Source organism: Amphiura filiformis, chromosome 20 (assembly GCF_039555335.1).
Source record: "Amphiura filiformis chromosome 20, Afil_fr2py, whole genome shotgun sequence".
Lineage (NCBI taxonomy): Eukaryota > Metazoa > Echinodermata > Ophiuroidea > Amphilepidida > Amphiuridae > Amphiura > Amphiura filiformis.
The window spans coordinates 13,330,361-13,357,421 of record NC_092647.1 but is presented as its reverse complement, the minus strand read 5'-3'; the positions used below and the strand labels follow the sequence as shown (position 1 = coordinate 13,357,421).

At 34.9% G+C, this 27,061-nt stretch overlaps 1 protein-coding gene across 1 annotated transcript; it reads left to right on the top strand.

The window, feature by feature from the left end:
- On the top strand, positions 1-23,831 carry LOC140142821 (uncharacterized). Its single transcript, XM_072164829.1, has 2 exons — positions 1-779; positions 19,138-23,831. Exons 1-2 carry the CDS (start codon positions 278-280, stop codon positions 19,530-19,532), a joined length of 897 nt encoding a protein of 298 aa, XP_072020930.1. The 5' UTR covers positions 1-277; the 3' UTR covers positions 19,533-23,831.
- The last annotated feature ends 3,230 nt before the right edge of the window (positions 23,832-27,061 follow it).

The window sequence follows — 27,061 nt, the reverse complement described above, 5'->3', positions numbered from 1 at the left end:
TCGCTCGTCAGTCAGTCGCAACGCCGGCAATGACACACAAAATAAAACCTAGCTATGCCGTGACGCACACCACACAATCTATCTGACGCTTATACTGTTAATATCATAAATTTTGCTTTTCTCAATTTGACCGTTTGACCCCAGTATTTCGAGTCTGATTTAAATCCACTTAGTTTTCCGTCGCGTTTGAAGTCTGTGATACTCTGACTCATCTCAATTTTTATCATATGTTTTGTTGAGCTGTGTTTGGTAGTGGAAAGTGTACCTTAGAAGAGCGATGATGCAGCTTGGTATGGATCAAGGGTGGTCGCCAACAAGGCCTACAAGTATGGAAAGTTGTGCCGCAGAATACCGCGGAATCTCCGCGTCTTCCGTCAATGGACTCTATGGATCTTCCTCCACATCAAGAAACTCTTTAAGAAACTCTTGTAGCGCAATTACAAACTCAACTTCCGATACCCCGGCATCGGCATATCATTATTCGTCATATTATTCTAGTCCTACGGAACCGTCCCAAACATTGGAAGAACTGAGCCCCCATGTTGCCGGTAGTGTATCGAGTCCATGGAGTAGCGCGGCGGCGGATCATCACCGATCAGCGGCGGCTGCGGCGGCAAGACAGTACAATCCATTTGGAAATGTTTCGCCAAGTTTTCTGGCTGCAACGGCACAATCGTCACATCCTTCCCACCATCACCATCAACAACAGTATTTGTCCAATAGCTACAGTTCAGCGTACAATTTCCACAACTCTGCATATCCTCTTCATGACATGACCGGTAAGTTTTCATAGTAAACCATAAAGTATACAGAGATTGAACCCTTCACACAACCCTTTCTGACATGAAGTTGTAAAAAATGCCCATAAAATAGCACCTCGCGCGTACATACTCAAAATTATTTCTGAAACTTAAAATTCTTTTATTCATTCTGAAAGAAGTCATCACGGGGAAGCCATTTTATGTGTCGTTTCACGACTTGTTTATAATGTCATTAAAAGTCATTAAATTGGCCGAAGACGTCTGATAGCTGAATTTTATAAGACAATTATTTTGATATTTAATTGCATGTAATAGTACATGTAACTTAAGGACATCACATATTTCGGCCATGTCATTGATTACATGCACTTTATTGTCTTTTAAATTACCTATATTATTATGTAATTATCTCTTAACAATTTCACATTAAATTTTGTAATGAAAATGGTATTTATAAAGTGGTTCTATACCAGGGGCGTGTGAGACAACTAGTTTAATTTTAGTTGAGGAACAAGATAAGAGTTAATTAGACTTAATTAGGTGAAAGTGGTATTTATAAAGTGGTTCTAGTTATGGGTGTGAGGCAAATTTCAGATGAATGTGGTATTTATAAAGTGGTTCTAGTTATACCAGGGGCGTGTGAGACAACTATAGTTTAATTTTAGTTGAGGAACAAAAGTTAATTAGACTTAATTAGATGAAAGTGGTATATAAAGTGGTTCTTGTTATGGGCGTAAGACATCTAGTTTCATTTTAGTTGAGGATTAACGAAGGCTAATTAGACCTTAATAACAACGAAATATAAAATATTAACTCCCAGTATTTTTGCATGACCTATAGGTATTTTCTGGGTGACAATTTGGATGATAAATGAACTCACAGTTGTTTCATATACCAAACTCAAAGCGACATGAAGCCGTATTCAACTTGTAATTGCCAATATTTCCTTTGATAAAATATGACAAACGTGAAACTATGTCGTCTCCGTCAACACTAGAGCTTCCTTTGTTACACCATAAATTTAATATACTATAGGGATTTTTTTCTTTAATAGAAAATAAACATATCATTGGTCATTTTAAGGTACATCTGTGAAAGCAAATAATTCAAAATTCAGCTCTTTTAAGACCCGAGCTAAATACATTCTTGATGAGGACACCAGAAGTCTTTTCTCGACATATTATTGTGTGCACACTGTAAAACTGGTGTCTTGGCAAAAGACACTTATTAAATATGTGTCATCAATTGGGAGACGTGTATCCATTTAGACACAAAGTCATGTCTCTGTACATGGATGTACTAAATAATCTTATACGCCCATGCTCTGTACAAGATATGTTCAAGTAACGTCTCTTTGCAAAACACTTATTCACAGGTCATGTTTTTATGATACTTTTAAGATACTTTGGGTTTCTAAGACGTGTCTTTTGTCATCAATTGGGAGACATGTCTACGGTGTCTTAGATTATGTTTTTAATGGTTCTATTTTCTTTTATTTCTATTGTTCAAGACACGTCTATTGCCAAGACATGTCTTACATACGGTATGATGCCAAGACACCATTTTTACAGTGCATGGCATAGATACTTGTTGCATGCAGCTGTGTGATATCAGCATTGCAGGGTGTTGTCCATTTGGTCGACAAGGTGTCCATCCAACATGTCATTAGATAGACAATAATATAGTTAATTCATTTGTTTAGAAGAAACTTTCCTCTTTTATTGACAACGTAACTTAATTTAATGCAATACTTAGTAATTCAATGAAATTATCTGTGTAATTAGTTTCAGGCATATCAAGTTAATTGGTATACAGGGTGAAACCCCTCCTCACATTTTGTGGTATACCGATAATACCTTATGTACTCAAGGTGGATGGGATAGGCAAAGTTAAGTTACTGAGAACTTGCTTTACATCAGCTTTTTATATCACAATGGTTAAGGATTTCTGATCCCCATTCTCAAATTTGAAACAATATAAATCTATTCTTTTGCCCCGTTTTCGAGACAGAGCGACGCAAATTTTCTTTGAACTTTCTCGTTTTTACCAATGATGATAAGGATAAAAGCCCGGGGATAAAAGTTCTTATAAAAGTTCTCCAAAAATTTTCCTATATTTCACGAATAAACTTTCATAGCCATTTTTACTTACTCAATTTGGGTCTGATCCCCCGATCGTCAATCTCAAATTTGAGACAAATCTAACGCCCCGTTTTCGAGACAGTGCGACGTACATTTGTAAATACCTGTATTCTTTGTATTTTCTCGTTACTTTTTACCGATGATGATAAGGGAAATTGATAAAAAGTTCTCATAAATGTTCTTCAAAATATTATTAATATTTCTCGGGTTCATAGGAAATTTTACTTCCATAATTAAGGTCTAAATGACTTTTAGTAAACGTCTACTGTATTTTTGCTTAATATTAATTAGAACTTACGCAAATTAGCTCATTAATTATGCAGATGAAAGTTAGATAACGGCTTTAGAGCGAATAGACAAATCCCAAACACTTAAATTCAATTTGAAGGTTAATTCCTGCAAACTTTAAGTACCATGAACAGGTATGCATTGTTATTTAACAACATCTTGGCAAATATTACGTATCATCCGTTATGTTAGTTCATTAACTGAATTGATTATTGGTAAAAACAACAAAACAAAGGAATTATAAATCTACGTATTATGAAACCGTTATGTCCGATTTGTTTCAAACAAAATGCACATTGATCTGTGTACTTTGGCCCACTCAATATGATATAATAGTACACAGAACATGTTCTTAATTCAAGAAAGTGCCCATCGATCTATCTATAAAAACATAAAGCTGTATTTCTTTGATTGGATTCTTGACAACAACCTTGTACTTGGCTCATATAAATAATAAAAATTCCTTTAAAAAAGGAATGGGGCGCCCAATGTGAGCTTGGACGTGATATGGTGAAATCCATGGTGTGTATAGATTTGGTATTATAATGATTTTTCTAGGGAAGAGTAGAAGATGATCAAATGCAAGAGAAATGTGTTTGGAAATAAAAAATGAAATAAAAATTGGTATTTTTATAGCGCCTTCCCAACTTGTGAATTCAAAGCGCTTTACAGCAATATTTCGCTATCCACTGAAATATACATCGGAGTCATTTCTCTCTTGTTCAAGGGTGCAACTGTTATGCAGCTCCTCTGAGTCCTCTCAGTACTTTTTGATTGTTATTAATATCCCTAGCAGCTTCCCATTACGCCTGGGTGGGACTAGACAAATGAGGTAAAGCGCCTTGAACAAGTGCATAACACGATGGTATCGCCGGGGTTCGAACCCGCAATCTTCCGATTGTGAGTCAACATTTAATCGCTGCACCACTGTGCTCTATAACCAGGTACATTATGCATACATGTACAGTTTCCTTCGTGCAGGACTGCTGGTAAAACCTAAACACGGTACCATGGGGCCTGGTCCTGGAGATCAGAGATGTACGGGTTCCAAACCAACCGATTCCGAATCATATTTCAGTCTCTCTGTAATCATACTAATACTGATTTAGGTTATATGTCAATTTGAACGAGCTTTATTCTGAATAAATTCACCAGTAAACTATATGCTATACATCATCCCTACATCACACAAACCCAAAAAAGGAAAATGACAGAAAGAGGACCGTAGCCAAACTGGCTAAAGTAGGGGGGGGGGGAGCAGAACATATTGGAATGTGTTCAGTTGGATAAAATATATAGAAATACAGAGTATTCTATCTTGGTCAAAAAGTGCGTGATGATGGAATTCATGGAAACGGTTTACATTATTGTCCTCATCATATAGCCTACAAGTCAAACGTTCAACGCCATCTAAATCATATGATGAATGGGGGATGAATGACGAAGTGTAAAATATGGCAACCAAAAATGCCTGTGGGTTTAGCATTTATCCTATCTGAGATATTGGATAGTTTGTATTGAAAATCCATATGCAATATTGAATGATATAGTTTACACATCCTGTCTCACGATGACTTCCTTGTACTTTATAGTAGGCCTATATGTTTGTATTAAAGGTTGTTTGTCTTATATTATTATCTAATGTTAGGCCTAAATAGCCTACAAGTTTATTTGTTTACCAGTCGGACCGGCTGGACACACACGTGGGTCCTGATGGGACCAGGCTCAATCAAAATGCTCAAGCCAAGTTTAAAAGCTTAGAAACATGCTGGCCGGTGTAAAAGAGAAAACTAGAAAGAAACAGAGTGAAGAAAAAGAGCAAGGAAAAGAAAGGCCACTCAGTTATAACTTTTAAATTACAGTAATATAACTTTTGACGAAAGATGTCCAGGAAGTTGAGATGCTTTCTTAAACCTTGCCCAATATAAAAGAAACACTTATGGAAGGTTCGGTTATCATTAGAGGGGGTTTCTTGTACCTAAAAGAACAAAATTATAATAATAAAAAAAGGTCTCTTCCTTTTTCAGGCATTATTCTATATTATTATGTACGCTAAATGAGTAAATACAGGGCCCAATAATGTAGGCCTGCTAAGAATACGCGATTTTGGAGGCCAAAAAACGCACCCCGATTTTCCAAAAAACGCAATTTTGCGATTTTTAATTTTTTTCCGCGGATTTGGAGAGTCCCTGGGCCTAACATCAAGTGCTACCATCATCTAAAAAAAATTAAAAAATTAAAAAAAAAATTAAGCGAAAAAAAAAAAAAAAAAAAAAATTGCGCTTTAAAAAAAATATTTTGCGGATTTAGAGAGTCCCTTGACCTAGAGTGAGGTACTGCAATCATTTGTGGTTGATTTTTAAAAAATTGGAAAAAAGATACAAAAAAATTACAAGTTTGTATCCAAATGGGACCAATTTGTAACTTGTGTTCACTGCATAGTCTATTGATGATATAAAAATGCATTGGTTTTGTACACAAGTCTATATCTTAGATAGATTTTGAAGTGAACACAAGATACAAATTGGTCCCATTCGGATACAAACTTGTAATTTTTTGTATCTTTTTCCAATTTTTTTTTTTTTTAAATGATGGTAGCACTTGATGTTATGTCCAGGGACTCTCCAAATCCGCGAAAAAAAAATTAAAAATCGCAAAAAAAAAAAAAAAAATGTTTGCCAAAAATGCAATTGGAGCCAAAATACGCAAATTGCGGCGCAAATAACGCAATTGCGTATTCTTAGCAGCCCTACAATAATGGTACACCAATATTTCGATAAAAAAGCCGCTCGTCCTAATTGAAAATCCGGACGATAAACGTGTTTTTATTTTTATTTTTACTCGGCCTAATATAGAGATGATAATAACAATAGTATTTAATAATAATAATATTTAATATTAAAATAATAATATAATAATGATAATTAAAATAATAATATAATAATGATAATAATAATCAATAAAGATAAGTAATGATAAATAACTATTATATCGATAAATGGTAATAATTATTATCATAATGATAATAATAATAACACTGATGATAATAAATAATGATAATAATAATTTTTACTAATAAAAATAATGATAATAATAACAATGATGGTGATTATTTCATCATTATCATCAGATCTATTATTATCATCAGGAATATTTGCACTTTTGGGGCTAAAATGGGCAAATATGAGGTTAATTTGGCAGAAACGCATATTCAGGTGTCAACATGGGGGGGGGTGATAGTATGGACCACCCCCTGGCAAAATATTGGAGGATTTATCCCCCCCCCCCCCGGATCTATCACCATCGTTATCATCCCAATCGACGTCGTCATCGCATGGTCACACGATACACGAAATACCAGGCCCTATTGCTAGTATTGTAATGTGTAATAATACCAGTAATTTCATAATTTACCAGTATGGCTAATTTGTTTCCGTTGACCTGTCACTTTTTAACAATTACTGAATATTGTTTTGTTCCAAAGCCTGTCGTGAATGCCATCAAGTTTCACTTCCAATGTATCATTCTTCGGTGTCTGATTAACTGGTCTTACATTGTACAAAGTCAAAAGATTTCGGTTTTCAAAACTATTTTGAACTTTAAGGCACAGCTGCCAAATATGTATGAAAACACCAAAATCCATGCCCTTGCATTCTTTAACAAGGTTTTGTTTTGTGACTTCTGAACCTGGTCTACAAGTAGGGCAACCTGGAGATATCTTGTACGTGACTGGATTAAGTAGACTTCTTTTTAAAGAAAAACACCACAATATACATTTATATAGATCTACAATGTAAATGTATAAGAATTTAGGAGACAAATAAAAATCCCTTTAAAAGGGATGTGCTGGGCCAAGCTGATCATAGACTTCTCCGTAGTCCATTGTGCATACTCTTTAAAACTCAATTTGTGCAAAATTGATAGATTTTCACATCTGATCTTTTAGTCACCATACTCCCTCTGTTTGTTGGCTTCCCAGGTGATTTTACACTCGGGCTTTCGCGATTATTAAACTGGTAGATTCTAAAATCAGAACTGTTCAGTATTCAAGTAAATAAATTTAAAATAAATTTTGGATTTATAAAGCGCCTTTCTCCAGATCTTAGAGGACTCAAAGCGCTGTAATTTCGCCGCGCTGCATGGTGAATCATCACAATCAGATCGCATCAACTAGGTTGCTGCCGAACGGCGCACACCTATCCGCATTGTAACATCCACCAATTATCTGTGCAGCTCCCCAAATTCAATTGGGTGAAGGAAGTTTTTTTGATAACCAAACAACTAATCACCGATTTTTGCGATACAGGAGGAAACCGGAGATCCCGGAGAAAACCTGCGAGAGCGAGCATGGAATCGGGATAAACCAAGTGCACATGAGTCCTTGGGCCGCGCCGGGCTTGAACCCGGGACCTCAGTGGTGCAAAGCGAGGGAACTACCGCTGCGCTAACTCGCCCTCCCAAGTGCTATATAATATGTTGTATTTTGATAAGCCTGCGTATACTTGACTGTTACTATCACTATATAATTATATAAACTTTTTCATAACCAGTATTTATTTATAAATACTATTTTGATGTAATAAAATCAGTATAATTTCGAGTTCAACTGAATGCGTTCATAATGATCAAATAACATATTTTTATTTTTATCAAAAATCGACTATAGTCTAAGTTGGTCACAATATCATATTTCTTTAATTAATAACACTGTAAAAATAATTATTTTGAAGTGCATAGATTAATCATTAGAGTGGATTTATAAAGAAAAACTGAGGCTAGCCACCATTTACATTTAAGAGCGATATGTTGGTTTAATTAATTAATTAATTTGCCCGGGTTAATTTGTGCCTAAGCGGTATAGTTATGTCATGCCCCAGCAGAATTCAGAAGTACGTAAGTGCAAACAAATAACATCTCGTGGACGAGCAACCTTAACCATGAAACGAAGAAGTTTCAGAAAATACTAATACTTACTAAGATACCAATCAATTCTCGTAAGACCTGAATCTTATTTTTGATCACGTTCAACCACTATGGTTCAACACGAGGAAAAACATGGCTTGTTTAAAAATTCCTACATCGGAAATTGTTACTGTTATTTGGGCAAATAAATTTCACAACAATTAGTGGCGATTAAAATCCAAAATGTAAATCACAATGACCTTTTGATTGAACCCATCAATCATATTTAGACCAATTGCAAATAGCCGTCTGAAAACTTTTACGAGAATTCTTCTCAATAGAAATAAAGAAATCATAAAATCTAAAGTACAGATCGTAAAATTTGCAAATAGTTTCATCAACAGAGCCGTAATATAATGCCCCGTCAATTCTTTAAAGATTGTGGAAATATCAAAATAATAATTCGGAAACAGGTTGTAGTTCCGAGTTGTTGTGATGTTAATTTTATTGCTGACTTTAGTGTTAATTTTATTAAGTATTTTTGTTGTCCACTTTGTTGTTGTTGATGTTGTTTACAACTGCCGGTGTAACTTATACAATATTCAAAAATACGACGTGAACAGTAACATCGTCATTTACCTGACAGTAATGTGAGCTTTTGGCATTTTGAAGTTCATTGCAAGTGGCCCAGCTTTATCATTGGCCATCCGCGTCATAACTAGACAAGAACTGTCTTAATAAAAATTCCCTTTAAAAGGGAAGGCCAGCGTCAATGCAGAAGAGGTCTTGTAAATAGTTTGGGTCACCGTGAAAGGCATTTTTAGGATCACGCTTACATCCATGTTACATGACAGTTCACCAAACCATCAATGGTGAGAACATGCACACTGAAACAGCAAAACACATTAACTCCTATAACTCCTGTCAACTCTTTAATTCATTACTCCAAATTGTTCTGTATTTTTGTCTTTACTGCTTTTTACCCATGCTTATTATAAAAATCAAGAAATACACTGCAGTTGTTAGTTAATTCGCTATGTTAACTCAACTTACATGCACATTTTATTTTAAAATAATTTTATATTATTTCGCAATGTATAGTTTACTATAAAGTAGATAGTGGCAAGCACATGATAAAGGACTGATCATTCACTACAATCTTCACTTTTAAACTGTATTTTTTATATGTGTTGATTGTTAGTCCGAAACTCCTGCAAAGCTATGGACATGGCATCTTACCTACTCCATTCTGTAGTCTGCATTGTGTGTTTTCTCAGTCTTCAATCATTTTGTTGAATGTAATTTTATGAATCAAATAAAAAAGATAGAAATTGGCCTCACTTTAGTTATGTGTCATTTTACAGTATTTATCATTTATAAAGTAAGACAATAATTTATTTATTTTCTATAAGTGCATGTCAAAATATGGGATATATTGTTCAATTGAGTCAATTTTATCCATAAAACGATACAGGATATGATAGATAATTACTTTGACTTCAATGTGGTCCATATAATGAAGATTTTGATTCCACAACATTATTAGATCTGTTATCAACATATCAATTATGCACTCACAGGCAACCAAACATCATGCTATGCCCAGTAGTCCACTGATATGACCTCGTGATCATTCCCCCGCTTTGACCATGTCATTTTTTGATATGCTGATTGCTGAACAAGTTTATGTTTATATGTGTAGGCCTAACCTATGATAACTTTTTAAGTCATAATTAATTCAAACATAACTTTGGCAATACTCAATCGTTTTCGTTCGTTGAAACGGCAAAACATACTTTCTTTTCCTTGCAAATCGAATTAGCAGACATCAAAAACATTTCCACCACGAGAAGTAAAAAAAATAATTCATACCAATAGAAGAAGGCTATAATCTTAGCTAATCTTTAGTGTACACAAACCCCATCTCAGAATTAGGTACCAGCGCCCTATGCGTTGGCGAAAAGACATGGCCAATGATGCATCTTGGATTGCTGTCATGGGATGTATAATGGAGGAATTGGGGGAATCTGGAGACGCAAGCACACGACGTAAAATGTGTTGATTATCATGATCAATGATGGAACTTGGATGTTACATACATATTGCATGGTCATTGGTAGATCATAATATATTGGTAGGCTACATGTGTACCTTAATAATTTTTATATCAATAGCGTTTTTCTTCAACTAACATTCTTCAAAAGGGTAAGGTTTTCTCATCAATACACATATCCTATATCATTTTGAATAAATTCTGTGCATGACACCACTTCCAATTATATCTGTGATGACACCGTAGCCTATAAAGCCACCTTAAAGTGTCTATAAAAGTTAGCATACGGGGACAAAAAAACACTCTTCCCGTGTTGGGGCAGCTCAGGCCTCAACATACTTGGACAGGTATCACATATACATGGAGGACCACATCCTCTCTTAAAAATTAACCACTGCTACACCACTATCATGACATAGACCATTTAAAAACAGAAAGATCATGATGACTTGATTGTACATGCTTACATTGTACATGTTCCATGGTTTTAACTGAAATAATAAAGTTCAATCATACAGCTCGATCTCAGGTTTAAAGGTATTTTACCTTTTTAGCAGATCCCATGGAATTTGGAAACTTGTGCAAGACAGTGTGACTGAGATATTACTAAAGATATGATTTAAAAATATATAGAAGTGCATTATGAATTATGATATGATATTCAGATATTTTTGATTGTCTAAAATGCTAGACATGCATGCATACCGTGCAGGTGTATAACCAAGTACAAAACTATAGAAAACTGCGCACTTTTTCAGGTAGGATTAAGTTGTTTGGGGTCACAAAGTCGTCCCATATCTTTACTAATACAACTTATTCAAAGCCAGAAAACAGTGTCAAAAATATCTTCCATAATTTGACGGTCTAGTAAGTTTGGCAACGCTCGCCAAAGGCAAAAAGTTCGACGGAAAAAAATAACAAGAAAGAAACAGCGAAATAAATAGAAAAGAATAACAGTGACTCTAACCTCGATGTATTGTTTACGGAAAAGACAAAGGGAATTTAGCTTGTTGTGAACTGGAATAAATACAATAGGTTATGACATGTGATAAATAGAGGGTAATTATTTAAGAATTTGCAACAAAATATGACTTTAAAGTGTGGTGGATACGTCGTCATGGCAAATAATGTTTTATTGGCAACAAATTTGTATTCTTTTTAAACATGGGAGATAAGATTGTTTTCAATTTGAGTCTTAAGTTTGCGTGACTGCATTTTGGTGAGATCACGGATCGAACCCTGGATGAAATAGCCAGAGGGGTGGATTAAGGTATCTTAGAGGGAGGCGGGATCCAGGCTATAGGATCAATAAGTATTTTTTCTTAAAGCTGTTGTTTAGTGGTAAATGCGGCACAAATCATGTCAATTTGAGTGATGGCAAATTCAACTTTAATACAATGTATAGTTCTAGGTCCACTTGAATTTGAAAGGATGAAAAATGCTTGTTTTCCCCCCTGGCATGGCATGACTTGTGAAAATAATATCATGAATCGGTGTGACAATTGTCATCATGCGACATATATATGATAAATGATGTGCACGAGATAAATCAAGCCCGCAAACAGGGACAATTATGAATTCGTGTAACAATACAGGCTTGTGTACATGATTGTGCATGCAATATATGAAAATTATTTGTTCAAGTTAAGAACAGTCTGTAGTCGCTTCAAAAGATTTCTAATTTTGAATATTTACAAAACGTCATATACAAATAGTTCAAAAGTAGGCCTAGTTTAGTTAATTTACGCAAAATTAAAGTTGAACCCAATTAATTAGGAGAGATATAAAATAAAATTTTATTACTGGTATTAACAAGTCGCATATAACTTTCCCTTACATCAATTCATAAACATACGCGGACACTGAACCCGTTTATTATGGAGAATTTCTACTGGTAAAAACTGCCTCCCTCATGCCGACGTCAACTCGCTATATGCAGACATCTTTGTGCGTGTTAGCGTGAAAACAATCATTTTTCGGTATTATTATGCCTTTATTTTTGTGTTTTCGTGTAAATCGTTATGGTTCATTTACGGTTGCGGGTTCAATTAATGCCAATATGAATTATATGATTTGAAGCCTAAGCAACCTACTTTTATCAGAAAACTTTGCGGCAAAAACTCTGATGATCTGATGTATTGGGTCCTACTTTTTAACAAAAGTAAATGTACAGTCATGTTCTTTTAAGTCAACAAAACAATATCTCAACAATCTATGACGTACATTGTTCACATATACAGTGATTTTGCATAGAGATCTGAGACGTTGTACGAGCCCTTTTCAGAAATACCCAAACCATACTAATTCCAAGCAATATTTTATTGGTTTCTTTTGGTCCCTTTTTGGATTCGAATATCAAAACTTTTACAATGTTTTACACATTTGTTGTCTCCAAAAAAGAACCACTGACCCAGTATTTAAAGGAATGTTATTTTTAAGTTCATTCACTGATAGTACTTATAAAAGTTTTAAAGCTTTGTTTAAGAAATGAACAGACTAGACCAGCTCTAATAACTGGCTATATAGTATTCGTGTAAAACACAGAAAGTACAATTTTACTCAAGCATCCCGCGTGCGATGTGTTCAATGTAATGTCATTAACATCGACGTGAGGCAAGATATTATATAAAATCTAATGATTAACTGCATTTCATATATATATGTCGATTCAAAACGCAATTATCCCAGTTGCCACAAAAGCAATGAGGAGTATTTAATTAAGCGAGCGGCGACAGTGCTAATTTGTTACTATCTTCAGTAGATAGCAACACGCGCACAAACAACACCCGGCACTGGTCTTATTGCCCATTTGGAATACTGCTGCACAAAAGTTGCGAAACATCTGTGAATCTTGTTCAGAAATGATCACAAAACATGTTTATTCTTGTTGAGATTGAAGTTGAAATTAATTAGGTATTAATTAGGCGGAACGTTTGCCATTTATCATTGAAACGTGGTAAAGTCAGAATTGCGAATGGTCAAAACTCGGTTAAAAATGCTTGAAAATTACGTATAGTCAGACCATGAAAGAAAGGGGGTCTTTTATGTGTGCATTTCTGTTATTTCATTAAGACTGTTTTAAGACATTAAGACATTATAGAAGAGATTCATCTGGAATTCAAAATTCAGAATTCAGATTTAAAAGTTTCAATAGCGAAATTCTAAGAAAAACTTGTTTTGTCGAAACGGCATGTATGGAAAACAAAATGAGTTTTTCAAATTTTAAATCAGTTTATTTATTCCGACATCTAAGTACCGTACATCTTGGAGTACACATTGGAAGGCGTACATGGACACGCGCCAGATCACCCCACCCCCAGCCACCACCCAAAATGTATCTTTAATCAGTTTTATTTAAAGGAACACTGAAAAAGAACTATCCTTTTTGTGCGACATGACCGCGTTACAGTGCATAAAATAATGTTAGGCCTATTCTTACACTTATAATTAATTTCTGAATTCCTTGCTTCAAAATTCAAATGATTTGTATTCTCATTTTGATGATTTATGTATGTTTTATTTTTTTGAGTTGGTACCTAAGGTGGAAATTCCTGATTGTTATAAATGAAATAGATTTACCAAACAAAGGAACAAGGCTGGACATGTCTCCAACTAAATTCAAAATTTGATGATAAATATGGGATTGTAATAAAATGAGATGAATTTTATGACTGCAGATTTTTGCAGGTGAAAGTTGTAAAAACTCTCAATAAACGTAGACATGAATATCGCATGGCCGATTCCAGCTCTCAATATACGATCGTGCACACCGTCCATGCAAAACATGATACGCAAATCATGACCAAAGTGAATATTAATTATGAGCTAGTCCATGATCATTCCAGGTGGTGTGGTTCAACAAGTTACGTCAAGACATCGCTCGCTCGTACCTTCCCTTGAATTGCGTAAATTACGACTGAGTAATGCGACCAGACTCGAACGATACATCACTGAATGCGACTACATGCAGCTACGCTAAAGGTTCTAAACTTAAATCATGCCATGGGCCGCGCCAGTAAAATAACATGAATAATACGCAAGAGTTAAAAAAAAAAAAAAAACGATCGGCGCGCTTTCTATGTCCAAGATTGATATAACATTTCAATTTGAAACATTAACGCCATGATGTACGATTTTGGTCAAATTTTTATTTCGTTCTTCTTTGCTATAAATTATGAAATAAAATATTAGTAACAACTTTCAGGAAGGATTTCTGTGTATTTTAAGACAAAATAATGAGGTTTAAAAAGATACATTTTCTACATTGTGTACATGCATTATGTGTATTAATACAATAACTACGAATTACTATTACTAATATTATGACTTGAACAGATATCTTCCTAAATTCGTCCATTTCTCCCATCGCGATGATCACGCATCCCTCTCCACGCCGGAACGCCACACCCTCACACCAACATCATAAAAATATAGCGATTATCGCCATCATGAAAAACTAATGTTATTTGCATCGGAGTACCGGGCAGTGGAAAGCGCACCTTGCAACAAAGAATCTTTGCTTGAAATCTACAGTGGGTGATTGCCGTGCAGTAAATTGGGCTCTCTCGGCATCCGGCATGCATTTAGCTGTCTCTTGCTTTCCGTTTATTTTGTTGCTCTCCTTCTACCCTCTCCTCTATTATTACGTGGCCTTCTCTCTTTGTCACGAAAGTGTCAAAGATAAATAATATAAAAGTCGGTTTTATACTATCAATGCAAAAATACCATGATTTATGTTATAAAGTTTGTATATCCGAAAATACTAACTTTGACAAAAACTCAATTTCATATAAGGTTTTCCACTGCTATCCCAATATATGGCCATCTTTAGTTTGTTAAGACTGTAGCCCTTACCATGGTTGTATCTTAGAAACCATTATCTTAATAAAAATCCCTTTAAAAAGGGATGTGCTGGGACAAGGTTAATCACAAGTAATATCATATATTCCTCTCACAAAATGGTCAAAATAATTTGAAGTGCAAAGATAAGGGTGGTTCAATCTATAAAAAGGGTATTCGGTGTAGATCAAGTTTGCTTTTCAGGGCTTAAACTGGTATTATAGTTTTGTACGCGTATAAGAAGCCAACATGAATAATTTTGTTGCTTGTTGCATTATATCACTTTTAGGAAACTGAAAAGAAGTTGTATAACGTTTATTATTCATGTCACTTTTCTGAATCTGAATAAACTTGTTGGTTGGATTCATGGGTATAATATACATGAGGATGAACCACTAAATCATGCCCAACCCTGCTGTCGCACAGGTGTTTTTATGGAATGTCACGCGCTATATACCTGGTTGGCCTGAATGTAATTGGTGTGCGTTATTGTTTATTGAAGACGTGGTTTTGTTTGTAGCTTTCTCAAAATCTATCCGTAACCAGGTATCAAATTTGGATATTTTTAAAGCCGACTGATTTTCAGGTTTTAATGCACATTATTTGTTTTAATTTCTAACAGTAACAGATCCAAAATAGTTTTTGATTTGACTTCAAAAAATTAAGCGTCGCAATTCTTATGATTATGACCCTTTTTCCCTGAGAAAATTACGCTTGTCTTCTAATTTTGAACACTAAAATATTATTACATGATAGAGAAGATGTAGGATTGCTACTTGGTAGAAGGCATCACGGATGGGCAACCATGAACACCTAAAATATATAATCAATTTGATGAGGTGCTTAATATATTTTACGTTTCTTTCACCACCAGTGAAGTGATTATAAAGTGCTTATTTTATGTCGTGTTTGTTTTCCCTAATAATACTAGATCATATTAAAATGTTTATATAAACATGATATTAAATAGTCATACTATATTTTACTACCGTGACTTTTATTACCTTATTGAAACATATCGATATCTTTTACTTATTCCAAAATATCGAACCACACTGTATTTATAGAGAGCGCAGCGGTAACTTTATACGACCAATCGGTTTAAATATCATTATTGGTATTATCAATGTTGCATTAAAGAAGAGTTTGTACAATAATACCTTTTAGACGCGTGCCCTAGCATTTATTGTTGTCAATAAAAGTCGGCTAACTATTGGAGGATGCTAAGCCTTCAAAATTCCCATAAAACTATTTGAGTGTAGGAATGATTTTTATTTACGGTTTTATTTACTTGCTGAACAAGGAGTCTGCCATTCAAGTTGTCGAAGCGCAGAAAAATACAAAACACCCCAAGTTATTTGATATGGTGATATCCATTTTATTACAGCTTATCAATGTCTCTTATACTAGATAAACTAGATAAATAACAATTTATAACATTAATTTGGAAATTAAATTGTTAATATATAAACCAAGACGCGTGTAACAAAGGTATATAAAAAGCGACAAGAGCATTTATTTTATACCATTGTTCATTTCTGCTCTGCAAAAGTCAGATGCTTGCGCCATGAGTGATATACTTTTGGATTTAACCAAAGAAGATCGTAACTTGGTCACTTGTGTGCATTATTGAGATGAGATTCTTACAACAGTAAAACAGGTTAGTACTTTATTGTGCACAAAACGCCCAAGAAATGTGTCACTTTTGAAATGCTCGCTTTTTCCATTTAGTTCGTTAGAACTTGGGGAAAAACAGTCGCATCGTGCCAAACGAGGTATCAAAACATGCAGAACAAAATTATTCATCTTAATGATTACTTTATTATGGTACCTGAAGTGAAGTGTCTTCAAGATATTTCTTTTGTTTGAAGTGTTCGGTTACTTTTTGTGCGCGGTGTATAAAAACTTCTCCTCCCATCTCCTTGCTTTTAGCAATACTTTTTGTTGAGTTTTTGCAATCTTCATATCATGGATAAAATGATTCCTTTGACAGTGAACCGGTTCGAACCCCGGCGGTCAGTGCCATATAAACCGTGTGCTCTAAGGCAAGGAATTTTAATGGAGTTCTACTCCCTTTGTCTCCTTCTACCCAAGTGTATATGGGAAGTTGGGAACTAGCAAAGGCAAATAGACTCGGGAGGTGTGGCGAACCCCCGTCATATGAGGAATTTGCATGGCCCAACTCTTCAGGAAAGCTAAGCTAGAGATGGGCATTTTCGGCATGTGAACAACATGTTTATAGGGCATAACCTTTTCAGCCGATGATTACCATATATGAGAATAAATTGATGTGACCATAAAGGTATAACCAGAATTGTTTTATTAGATCATTATAACATGTACTCGGAAAATAAATTCGATATTCCTTCATGAATATATAAGAATACGAAGATTTCGTTAATGTCCCTTGGGCCTTCGATTTGCACTCTCACATTTTTTTGTCAGCGCGGCGTTTCGACTTTGTGATATCGATGCTGCGCAACACTAGAATAGAATTGTTTCTTTTTATGGCATATCTCTTATTCAATTTCTTCATGAAGATGAATAAAACCACTTAAGCTCTAAATGTTAAATGTGTGTAGTTAGTTTTTTTTAGTTGAGATCATTTAATGTTTGCAAGTTATGATATAGTAAAGTTTCAATCATGAATCATTGATTCGTGGTGACATTAAGAACATACCGGTAGTGCGTGAAACTGTATCGATCATATCGCCATTTTGTCGATCACAAACATAAGTGTTGAAATTTGAAAGTACGGCAGATTTGAAAGTGCAGTTATGCTTATCCCAAATTGATGAAACGAAATTGTTTAGAAATTCCGTTCATTTATTATTAAAATTTGATATATTTGAAATTTAGTGAATTGTTACAGACTCGATAATGATTATTTTCTAGTTAAAACTAAATGCTCCGCGTACATGATTGGAATGACAATCGCTACGCCATGCAATTGTGTCGATAGAACCTTCCGCAGTATTCCCCGCATGGTCATGGAAGTAAGTTGGCGCTGTGACTGCGGCGTGTTCCCGAATATCTCATTTGAAAGTTGCGTTGGGTTTGATTGAAAATCATGAAGATGCCTATATATTCATACCTTGATTTCCCGATATATTTTAACGTAAAAGACTCAAAACACAATACATTTATTTAGTTCAGCGTGCGAAAAATGATGAAATTCTAACGTGATTGCTATCTTGCGTTCACGAAGACTGCTATTTGCCGGCCTCTTTCCATCTACGTACGCAAATGCGTTTAGTGTTGCACCTTTATTTGTCAAATGCGTCAAGTGCCACACCTTTTTTACATGTTATACTCGATATTTTGAACGTACTATTTGCAGTATTTATACGTTTTTTTATTCTCCATATTTTTGCAAGGCATGCAAATGCAAAATGTATCGCCGCTATTGTAACGAACCATCGCAAAGAGTTCATGCATATCTTCACGGGACTTTTTGTAAGATTTCAGATTAATTTACTTTACGGTTTTTAATAATGGTACGTCTGATTATTATAATGTTTATACGAATCCATCATTATCCATGAAGAACTTGACTGGCCGCGAAATGTGCAAATGTATAGGCATGTTGCAGACGCCAATGGTGGCGGTGATGCCACCGCGGTGGCATCACTAGCAAATAAGTAGCAATAAAGTGGTCTCGATGAATTTGCAGGAGATGCAAACATTTTATTGTAGTACTACCAGTTGCTGCACAAAAATGGAAGTGTATTGCAATTTTTTCTCATCATTGTTGATAACTATATAGAGCTATTTATAAACAATCAAGCGCCGAAATCTTCACCGAAAACCGCGGCCGCATGGACATGGAGCACGGGCCTAATCTGCAACCGATGCAGTGGCGAAACTACAATATTAGTAATACTTTCACTGGATAGATATGTAGAGAGGGGCCATGGTGTATAAGGGGTTCTCCCTGAGGAAAAGGGAAAAGGCATATCAATAAACAGGTGGCATATCATTTTTAAGAAGTTGAACGCCGAGGCGCATATCTTGTCCTGCCCGTGGCCTCTTTGGTGCACTTGGTTGCACCATTACACTGTTGCATTTTGACATTCTCTGTTTTTTAAATCGTTATCATTCAAATTGCTCATCACATTTTGTCTCTTTTTCTGTTTCATTTGCTATTATACAGGTGGTGCTTCATCGTGTAGTTTACTAGCAACTTTCACAACAACACCAAGACGTACAAAACGTCGACCATACTCCAAACTACAAATCTATGAACTAGAAAAAGAATTCCAACTCAATATGTACCTGACACGCGACCGACGCGCCAAACTATCAACGGCACTAAACCTCAGCGAACGACAAGTCAAAATATGGTTTCAAAATAGACGAATGAAGATGAAGAAACTGACCGAAAGAGAGAAAACTACGAGTGGGGATAGAAAGAAATCATCCTCATCGTCGTCGTCGTCATCCAATGGTCAGCAACAGCAGAATGGTGATCATCAGCATCAACATCATCATCAGCAGCAGATTGGGACACATCATCAGCATCAAACTCAAGTTCTTATAGATGCATGATAACTTTGTTTTTGTTTAGTTTGTGAAGATTATGAACGATATGTAGATCTTAGCGTGGACGTGATGGCGAAACGTCGCTCGTCGGTACTCCGACGAGGGAAGGTAATGGAATCCTATCGCACCCCCGGTCCGCACGACCCCAAGAGACAGTCGCCCATTGTTCTGACACTATAGGCTACGGCTATACAGACTTTGAGGAGAGCAATGTATGGCTCTTCTAAAGACTCGTCTCAAACATGCAAACTCAATAGTTATTTTAATGTTGTAAACAATTAATGGAAAGTTTACAAGCATGGTGATGTCTTCCTGTAACCTGTTGCCGCGTGGAGCAACTGTATTCCTGGTGTTAACCTGTGGCCATGGAGTAACTGTACATGTTATTTGTATCTCTATACATTTTGCTCATGCAGATGTAACATCTAAACCAAAATCTGATTGCAATGTGGTCATTATGTTCTTTATTAGGAGGTGTGTTAACATCATGTACAATTATAAAGGGACTATTTGCTGGAGAAAACATACAGACGTGTAATCCATTGAGATATGTGTTTTGAAAAAAAAGGCCCCAACTCACTAGAGCCATGCATGGTATGAACAACCCGTAGCGACTCCTGCGCATCAAAATGCTGTAATAATCAACTTACTGATTTTTAAAATCATTATTAGAAATCATTTGATTGTTTTATAATGATACGTGTAATTCATCATGTATATTATAACAAATACACAATGCAATGTTGATGCATCAGAATTATTGCAACTGATGGCATGGGGCTTTTCAATTTATATACGCCTTTTATATGATGAAGACATTGCATAGATATTTGAAAACGGCTTTTCGTTTAATAATAACGGTATAGACCTACGCGGCTTATAAGGTTTATCATGTTTAAAAAGCAAACACGTTTGACAGAAAACGTTAAAATGTCGGCAAAGGGTTATTTAAAGTGTATAAAACGTTTAAGTAATTTCAAACTACATTTTTAAACTTGACGCAAAACATTTTAAAGAAGAAGCCTGACAGCAGTCTTCTGGGGTAAACCAAACCTGCCTGGTTATCAAATTAATAAGTGAAAAGGTTATCTCTGAATTTTACAGCTGCTAATTGATGCAATAACATTGAAACATCAATTAGCAGCTGTCAAATTCAGAGATAACCTTGTCACTGATTAATTTGATAACCAGGCAGGTTTGGTTTACCCAGAGGAACTTCCTCTTTAGCATAATAGCATTGTTTATTTTAAAAGAGTTGATACTTTCTCTTGTACGGGTGGGAGGAAAACTTTTGTTGTTGTTTTTAATTTCAAAGTTTAGATTGCATTGAATTTGGTACGGGCACGATGGAGGACAATCAAAAATTGTTTTGCATCATGATGGGAAAATTCTGATTGAGCACGTGAGGTCTTTGTACGATGAAAATGTATTCCATTAATTTGCAACGCAGAATGAAAATAAAATGACTTAACATTCAAACAAAACTACAGCAACTTGTACAGTGCAATATTTTTGATTTCACATCATTCGAACTCTGATGAGACCAACGTAACACGTAGACTCTATTATTGTGATTATTTTGCACATTGCAAAAGTAGTTATTGAGATACAATTGCAACAGAGGTCATAATGTCGAGTCAATAAATGCGATTTTAAAGTATAAGATATAGCAATATTGGCTACCTCATTCAACCTCATCCACACTTTATCCTCATCAAATTGAGATTTCTTGTAAACCAATTGATGATTGAATTTGTGTAAAAATATGAAAATTTTAATGTCTTGCCTTGGTAAAGGGAACTACCGTAATTTGTGTGTATAAGTGTGTCAATTTAAAGTTTATTCGATCATTTTTAAAGAAAAGAATGATAGCCCAGCAGGTCACTCATGGACCACAATGGCCTCATCTCTATGGCATAATTCAATAACCTCAATTAAACAATCAGAGTGCAAAATTTGACCTCACGTTTCTCTCTGAGTTTTTGTACCCATATTTTCAAAGATCATTCAGTACCAGTGAATGTGTAAAGTTAAAGAACTGTGCCTTGATAGATGAGCATGTTGTGGATCCTTGTGAGTAGTTTTAAAAAGTTTTTCAAAACTTTTTCCATGCGTCCTCGATACCGTACCAGCGATGCCAAAGCAAAATGCCATTTAAATTTGTTAACATTTGGTTTGGAGAATTAAGGAAACCATTTTACAGATTTTGATGTTATTACGTGAAACAATTAATGCAAAATGAGGTTTATTATATGTATATAATGTTGACCCGTAACTCAAAGATAACTGTATCGTATATTGAATATATAGCAAAAAAAGCATTTACAAAAATGTATACGTATGTACGTACATGTATTTTCAGATTATGTGTCTGATTCTGAAAATTAGTTCATGTACATGCCATAAAGTTTTGAAAGACATATTGCACTATTTGCAGTGTCAATTCAGCATTTGAAGTTGAATATTGAATATGAAATTTGGATCGAATATCATGGTCTATTGGTGCACTATAATTTCGTATAATATTTTAATAGAATCCCTACTCAATTATTTTGATCCAATAACTATTCATTTTGATTAGGTAGGCCTATATTATCACTTTGAACCGACAATCTTATCAAAATGAATAGCTTCCGGTTTATTTTAATAAGTATTATTCAAATTGACAAGATCTCCAACATTATTTGAAAAGATTACCCATTTCATTTTGACAAGATTCTGTTAATGGTTAAGTCTCCATCTGACAAGACAAACTATTCAAATTTCATTTTTGGGGTCATTTTTGAAAAGAACCCAAGACAATCTTATCAAAGTTGATGAGTTTAGTGTCATTTTGAGAGTGTAGTGACTGCGAATTTGTGACAAAATGCAGTTACACAAACACACAGAAATAAACTTGAATGCGCATAATATTTGCTATGTCGAATCATAGATTGTATTTAAAATCTATGGTTGAATACATTATTTTGTACTTGGGGAAACACAAATAAAATGTATGTACTAGTACAGTCAAATTTCAGATGGTGCTTGAAATGTACACTGTTAAACACTGTTTAAAATTTTGCTGTTTAAAAAGACGTTGTTTAAAGTGTTGTTTTAACAACATTGTTCAGTTTTTTGTTATAACATGTTGTCTTAAACAAGGTTGTACGGTATGTTCTAAACAAGTTTTAACAACTTGCAGGATTTTAAACAACCGCTGATTACCTTGTTCAAAAGTAAAATTAAACATTAACTTGTTTAAAAATTAAAACAAATGTTACTTGAACTTTTAAACAAGTTGTTAAACAACTTGTTTAGTTTTGTTTTAAGACAAATTACGTTTTAAAACCAAAGAGGATGCTATTCCAGAAGTAACGCACTTCCAATGAAAAGTAAGCAATTCAATATTTTCCCCAATCATAAAGGCCTATCACATGAAATCTAAATTTTATAAGCACAATATTCAAAACAGTGAAATTACCAGTCAAATTTGGTTATTCTCCGTCCGAAATCGGGAAAAACTGTCATTTATATCTTTGTTAATTGGTAAGAAATTCGTGTTTTTCATATCTATGATGGGTCTCCAAGCTTTTTCCATGAATAGTGGAACTTGGAATTTTGGATTCCCTTGCACGTTCCAAAGACTCTTAATCCGCGTACCATGGCCGAATACATACCTTAACAGAAATGGGTTTTTTTAAACAAAATAATCCTTCCAAAAATTATAATTTTCATTGTTTGATACGAAGTTAAATCCTTTAACCTTCTTTGCACATTATCATCATCATTAGTACATGATACAATTTAATCACGAAATTATCATAGGTCTAATTAAGATCATATAATAGCATTTTGAACATTTAACGGGCTATTCCAAAAAGTAAGTGTACACCTATACTCTGGACGGGAACAAAATTCCATATTTTTTCCCAGCCACGAATTCCGACGTCTAGATCTTAAAAGTCAATATTTTTAAAGTCATATGTTCATTGGACAAATTACCAGTAAAAAATATTGGTTATACTTTCAGTCCAAAATTTCGGACATCTTGAATTTGATGCATATGTTTTAGAATCCCATCATGTGTTTGAATTGAATTTTCAAGCTTTGTTCCATGAACAGTAATTATGATAATAATAGCTGAGCCTGGAATTACCGTTAGTTTCTTTCATTTGAAAAAGTAATAATTAGTGTATACATGATATATGCAATGTTACCTTTAAGCTGAATTTATACTACATCGCCGAGCGATAGCGATTGGATTTTAGCCAATGAGGTACGGTGCTTGTTGCGTTGGGACCTTATTGGTCAAATACCAATCGCTCGTCGTAACAGTTCAGCTTTACAGAATAACCCATCGTGGATGGTTTCCGTCGAGTAAATCCGCATTAACAAGAACTACCTTTAAAAAAGACAACGCCATGAATGAAGATCATGTTTCATAATTTTGCATTGACATGTAGGCCTACTTGGAATGCAGCTTCATACACGCATTTCATGTACTTGTGTTGAGACGTGCCCCAGTACTAAATATTCCACTATTAAATTATTGGTATCTATAGGCATTTTCAAATTCGTGTGTATTATTTTTGTTCTTGTTTAAATTTAAATGTAATGCACAATATATGTTGTTGCTTTGTAATTTGGTTACTGTTGTTCCAAGAATACAAAATAATCGTTGGCATTTTATTCAGTCCTTTATGTTGTTATGGTTATTAAACTAAGTGAAAAGTATCATTAATTGAAAAACATTGTTTTGTGTGATATTCTTTTGAGGTCTAAATAAAATTAGTCATGCTAGTTTGAGAATTTTCCCCTTTTTTGATAAGGCTCAAAACAAATGCTATGTGTCTCAAAGGGCATTGAGACTATGAGACATGGCATTATTTTTAGCCTAAGTACAAACCAAAGATCGATGGTGTCCATGGTCAGGGCATTTGCAGATGATATTTCGGCGTTCAAATTCTGCGTAGCATCGTTTCCAACCGACTTGTCGAAGGAGCACAAACCGGCGGGGAACGAGACTAATATACCAGGTTCACAAGATGTCATTTTGGTTTAAATCCAAAAACTACTTGATCAATTTTATTCTCTTGTTTTAAAGTTTGCAATACAGACTGATTAGCTATTCATCAAGTGAGTGAGTTTTTGTTGCTACCTTAGTCAATCAGATAAATTACGTCACAGCAAAATGTTTGCTGCTGTCAGTTTTTGTGACAAATTAAAAGCGAATAAAATATTCTTTTCAAATATTTTGATGATGTAACAAAACAAATCGTAAATCAAACATTAAATCGTAATAAGAAGCATCATAATATTCAGATTGCTAGTTAACATGGATGGTCCGTATAGATCATTATTTTGAAGGAAAAAATCCATACAATATTGCGTATTATTATTGGCAATATATGGAGTGTTAACCACATGTACACGCGTGGTTGCTCAAAGGCAAAGCGCCTATCAATTTCTCTCCAACAAGAAGCATCCTCCATTCATAAGAAGATAATCGCTTATCTTTAAGAAGATATTCTCCAATCTTTATTTGCTAGGTTAAATCGTTCTTTTCACTTGTTGGATATTTCCAATAAAGAAATGAATAGAGATGTGTTTTAAAACGGTGCCGCTAACAAGTGGTTCTCTTTCAATGTGGGTTTAAGCGGTCAGATCAGGAGGCAGTGAAATGAGCAATCGACTTTTGACACCGGCTTAAGGTGACCCTCAACTCCTAGAGATTTCACATCAATTTTGTAACTTTCATGATAAAACTTATGTATATTTTTTGCATAAATGCGTTTGCTCGTTGGCGATTGAAAGTTGTGAACATAGCGGGCAAACACTGAACTTACTTGCCAGTGTGTCAAGTTGTTATTGTGAAACCTAGCCTCTGTTAATCTTATCATCAACATTTCTTAATTATTACCCTTGTCTTCCTGAACCTAATTCTAATCATAGTCCTAAACCTAAGGAAAAGAAAATAATCCTGAAATCCTGATCTTATTTTTGAAGCCTTCGGGTGGACATAGTGGATACTTGTATATTCCTCACTATAAAAAATGCCCGTAAATTAATGGACACGCGTATTTCGAAATTTCCCGTATTTGTACGGGAACCAGCCGTAATCAAAACACCTTTTTTAATCCTATAGCTGCTTAAACACACTGAAAGTAAAATTACGGAATTTAAATTTTACTTTCAGTGTGTTTAAGCAGGATTAAATGGGAGTTAGTGATACACATGTTTTGTAGTATTACATGTAAATGTGTGTATGGGTGGTGGAGGTAGGTAGGTGGTTCTAATCACAAAAAGGTGTTTTGCTTTCTATTCCCGTAAAATTACGGGAAATTTCGAAATACGGGCGTCCGTTAATTTACGATCATTTTTTACAATGCTATTCCCCGCTCATGCTATAAAGTTTAAACTTAACTGCCCTAAACGTAACCCTAACCTAAGCCCTAGCCCATTTTTGACAATTTTCGTCAAAGTCCCCCTTGAAATTTGCCTTGCCCCTCCCCCATCCCCACCTCTTGCCCACCCTCTGAAAAAAATCCTGGCTACGCTATTACCATGATGCTTACCTGTATACAGATATTGCGTTGGAAACAGACTGGTCAAAAATATCGAAAGTCAAAAGGCCGTGATCTGCATAATATTTTATATGCAGTTACTGCGTTTTTCATGGGCATGCAGATGAGCATATACTACGCATAGCATGTTTATTATGCTCAAAAACGCTTTAAGAAGAAGAGCCTGGTGAGAAAGGTAGGTCGTTCATATTTTAATACAATTTTATAACGACGGACTAAACCCATTTTGTTTCTATTTGGCACCACCTTAAAAACTCATTTCATTTTCAATAATGATGATGTTACAAACAAAAATCATAAGTACTGTTATCTTTTTTTGCTTTTAAGTTGCCGCTAACTGTCCAGAGTAGCCTTCCTATAAGAGGTCACCATAAAGACACCCAATATAACTCTTGAACCAGGAACAACATCAATGAAAATCCAATATTTTGTGAAAAGATGTTTATTTTATCCCATTCAAGTTAACTTCCGAGTTTATTTGAAGCCTTTATTCCAAAGTTATTGGTCGGTATATCTTTGATGGGTTTAAGGTGATCGTCCGTGTCATTTGAAGAGTTAAAGAAAGGGACGTGGATTTGAAGATAATGCAAGATGATATTGATATGGCAATAAAATCTATCAAGTGCATGTACAATCTTCTTGCAGGTACAGATTCATGCATAATGCATCGTTCTTCTGGCCATTCTCATGTCCGTGTGAGGGCCTAGAAAAACGATCACCTGTCAAAAAATGAAATAGAAAATCGGGAAGGCAAAGGAAACGAAAAGGGGAAAGGAACAAATTGTCCATAATCTCAATAAACATGATAAAGCCATTTTTGGTAACTTAAATACGTTACATGTGTAGCTATATAGTACCATGTGTAGATGAGTACGTAAATTGCCAAATATAATTATGTTCACATGGCAGCTATTGCACTTACCAGTCGATGTACAGTCTCTCTAAAAACGGTGCAACCGGGATTTTGTT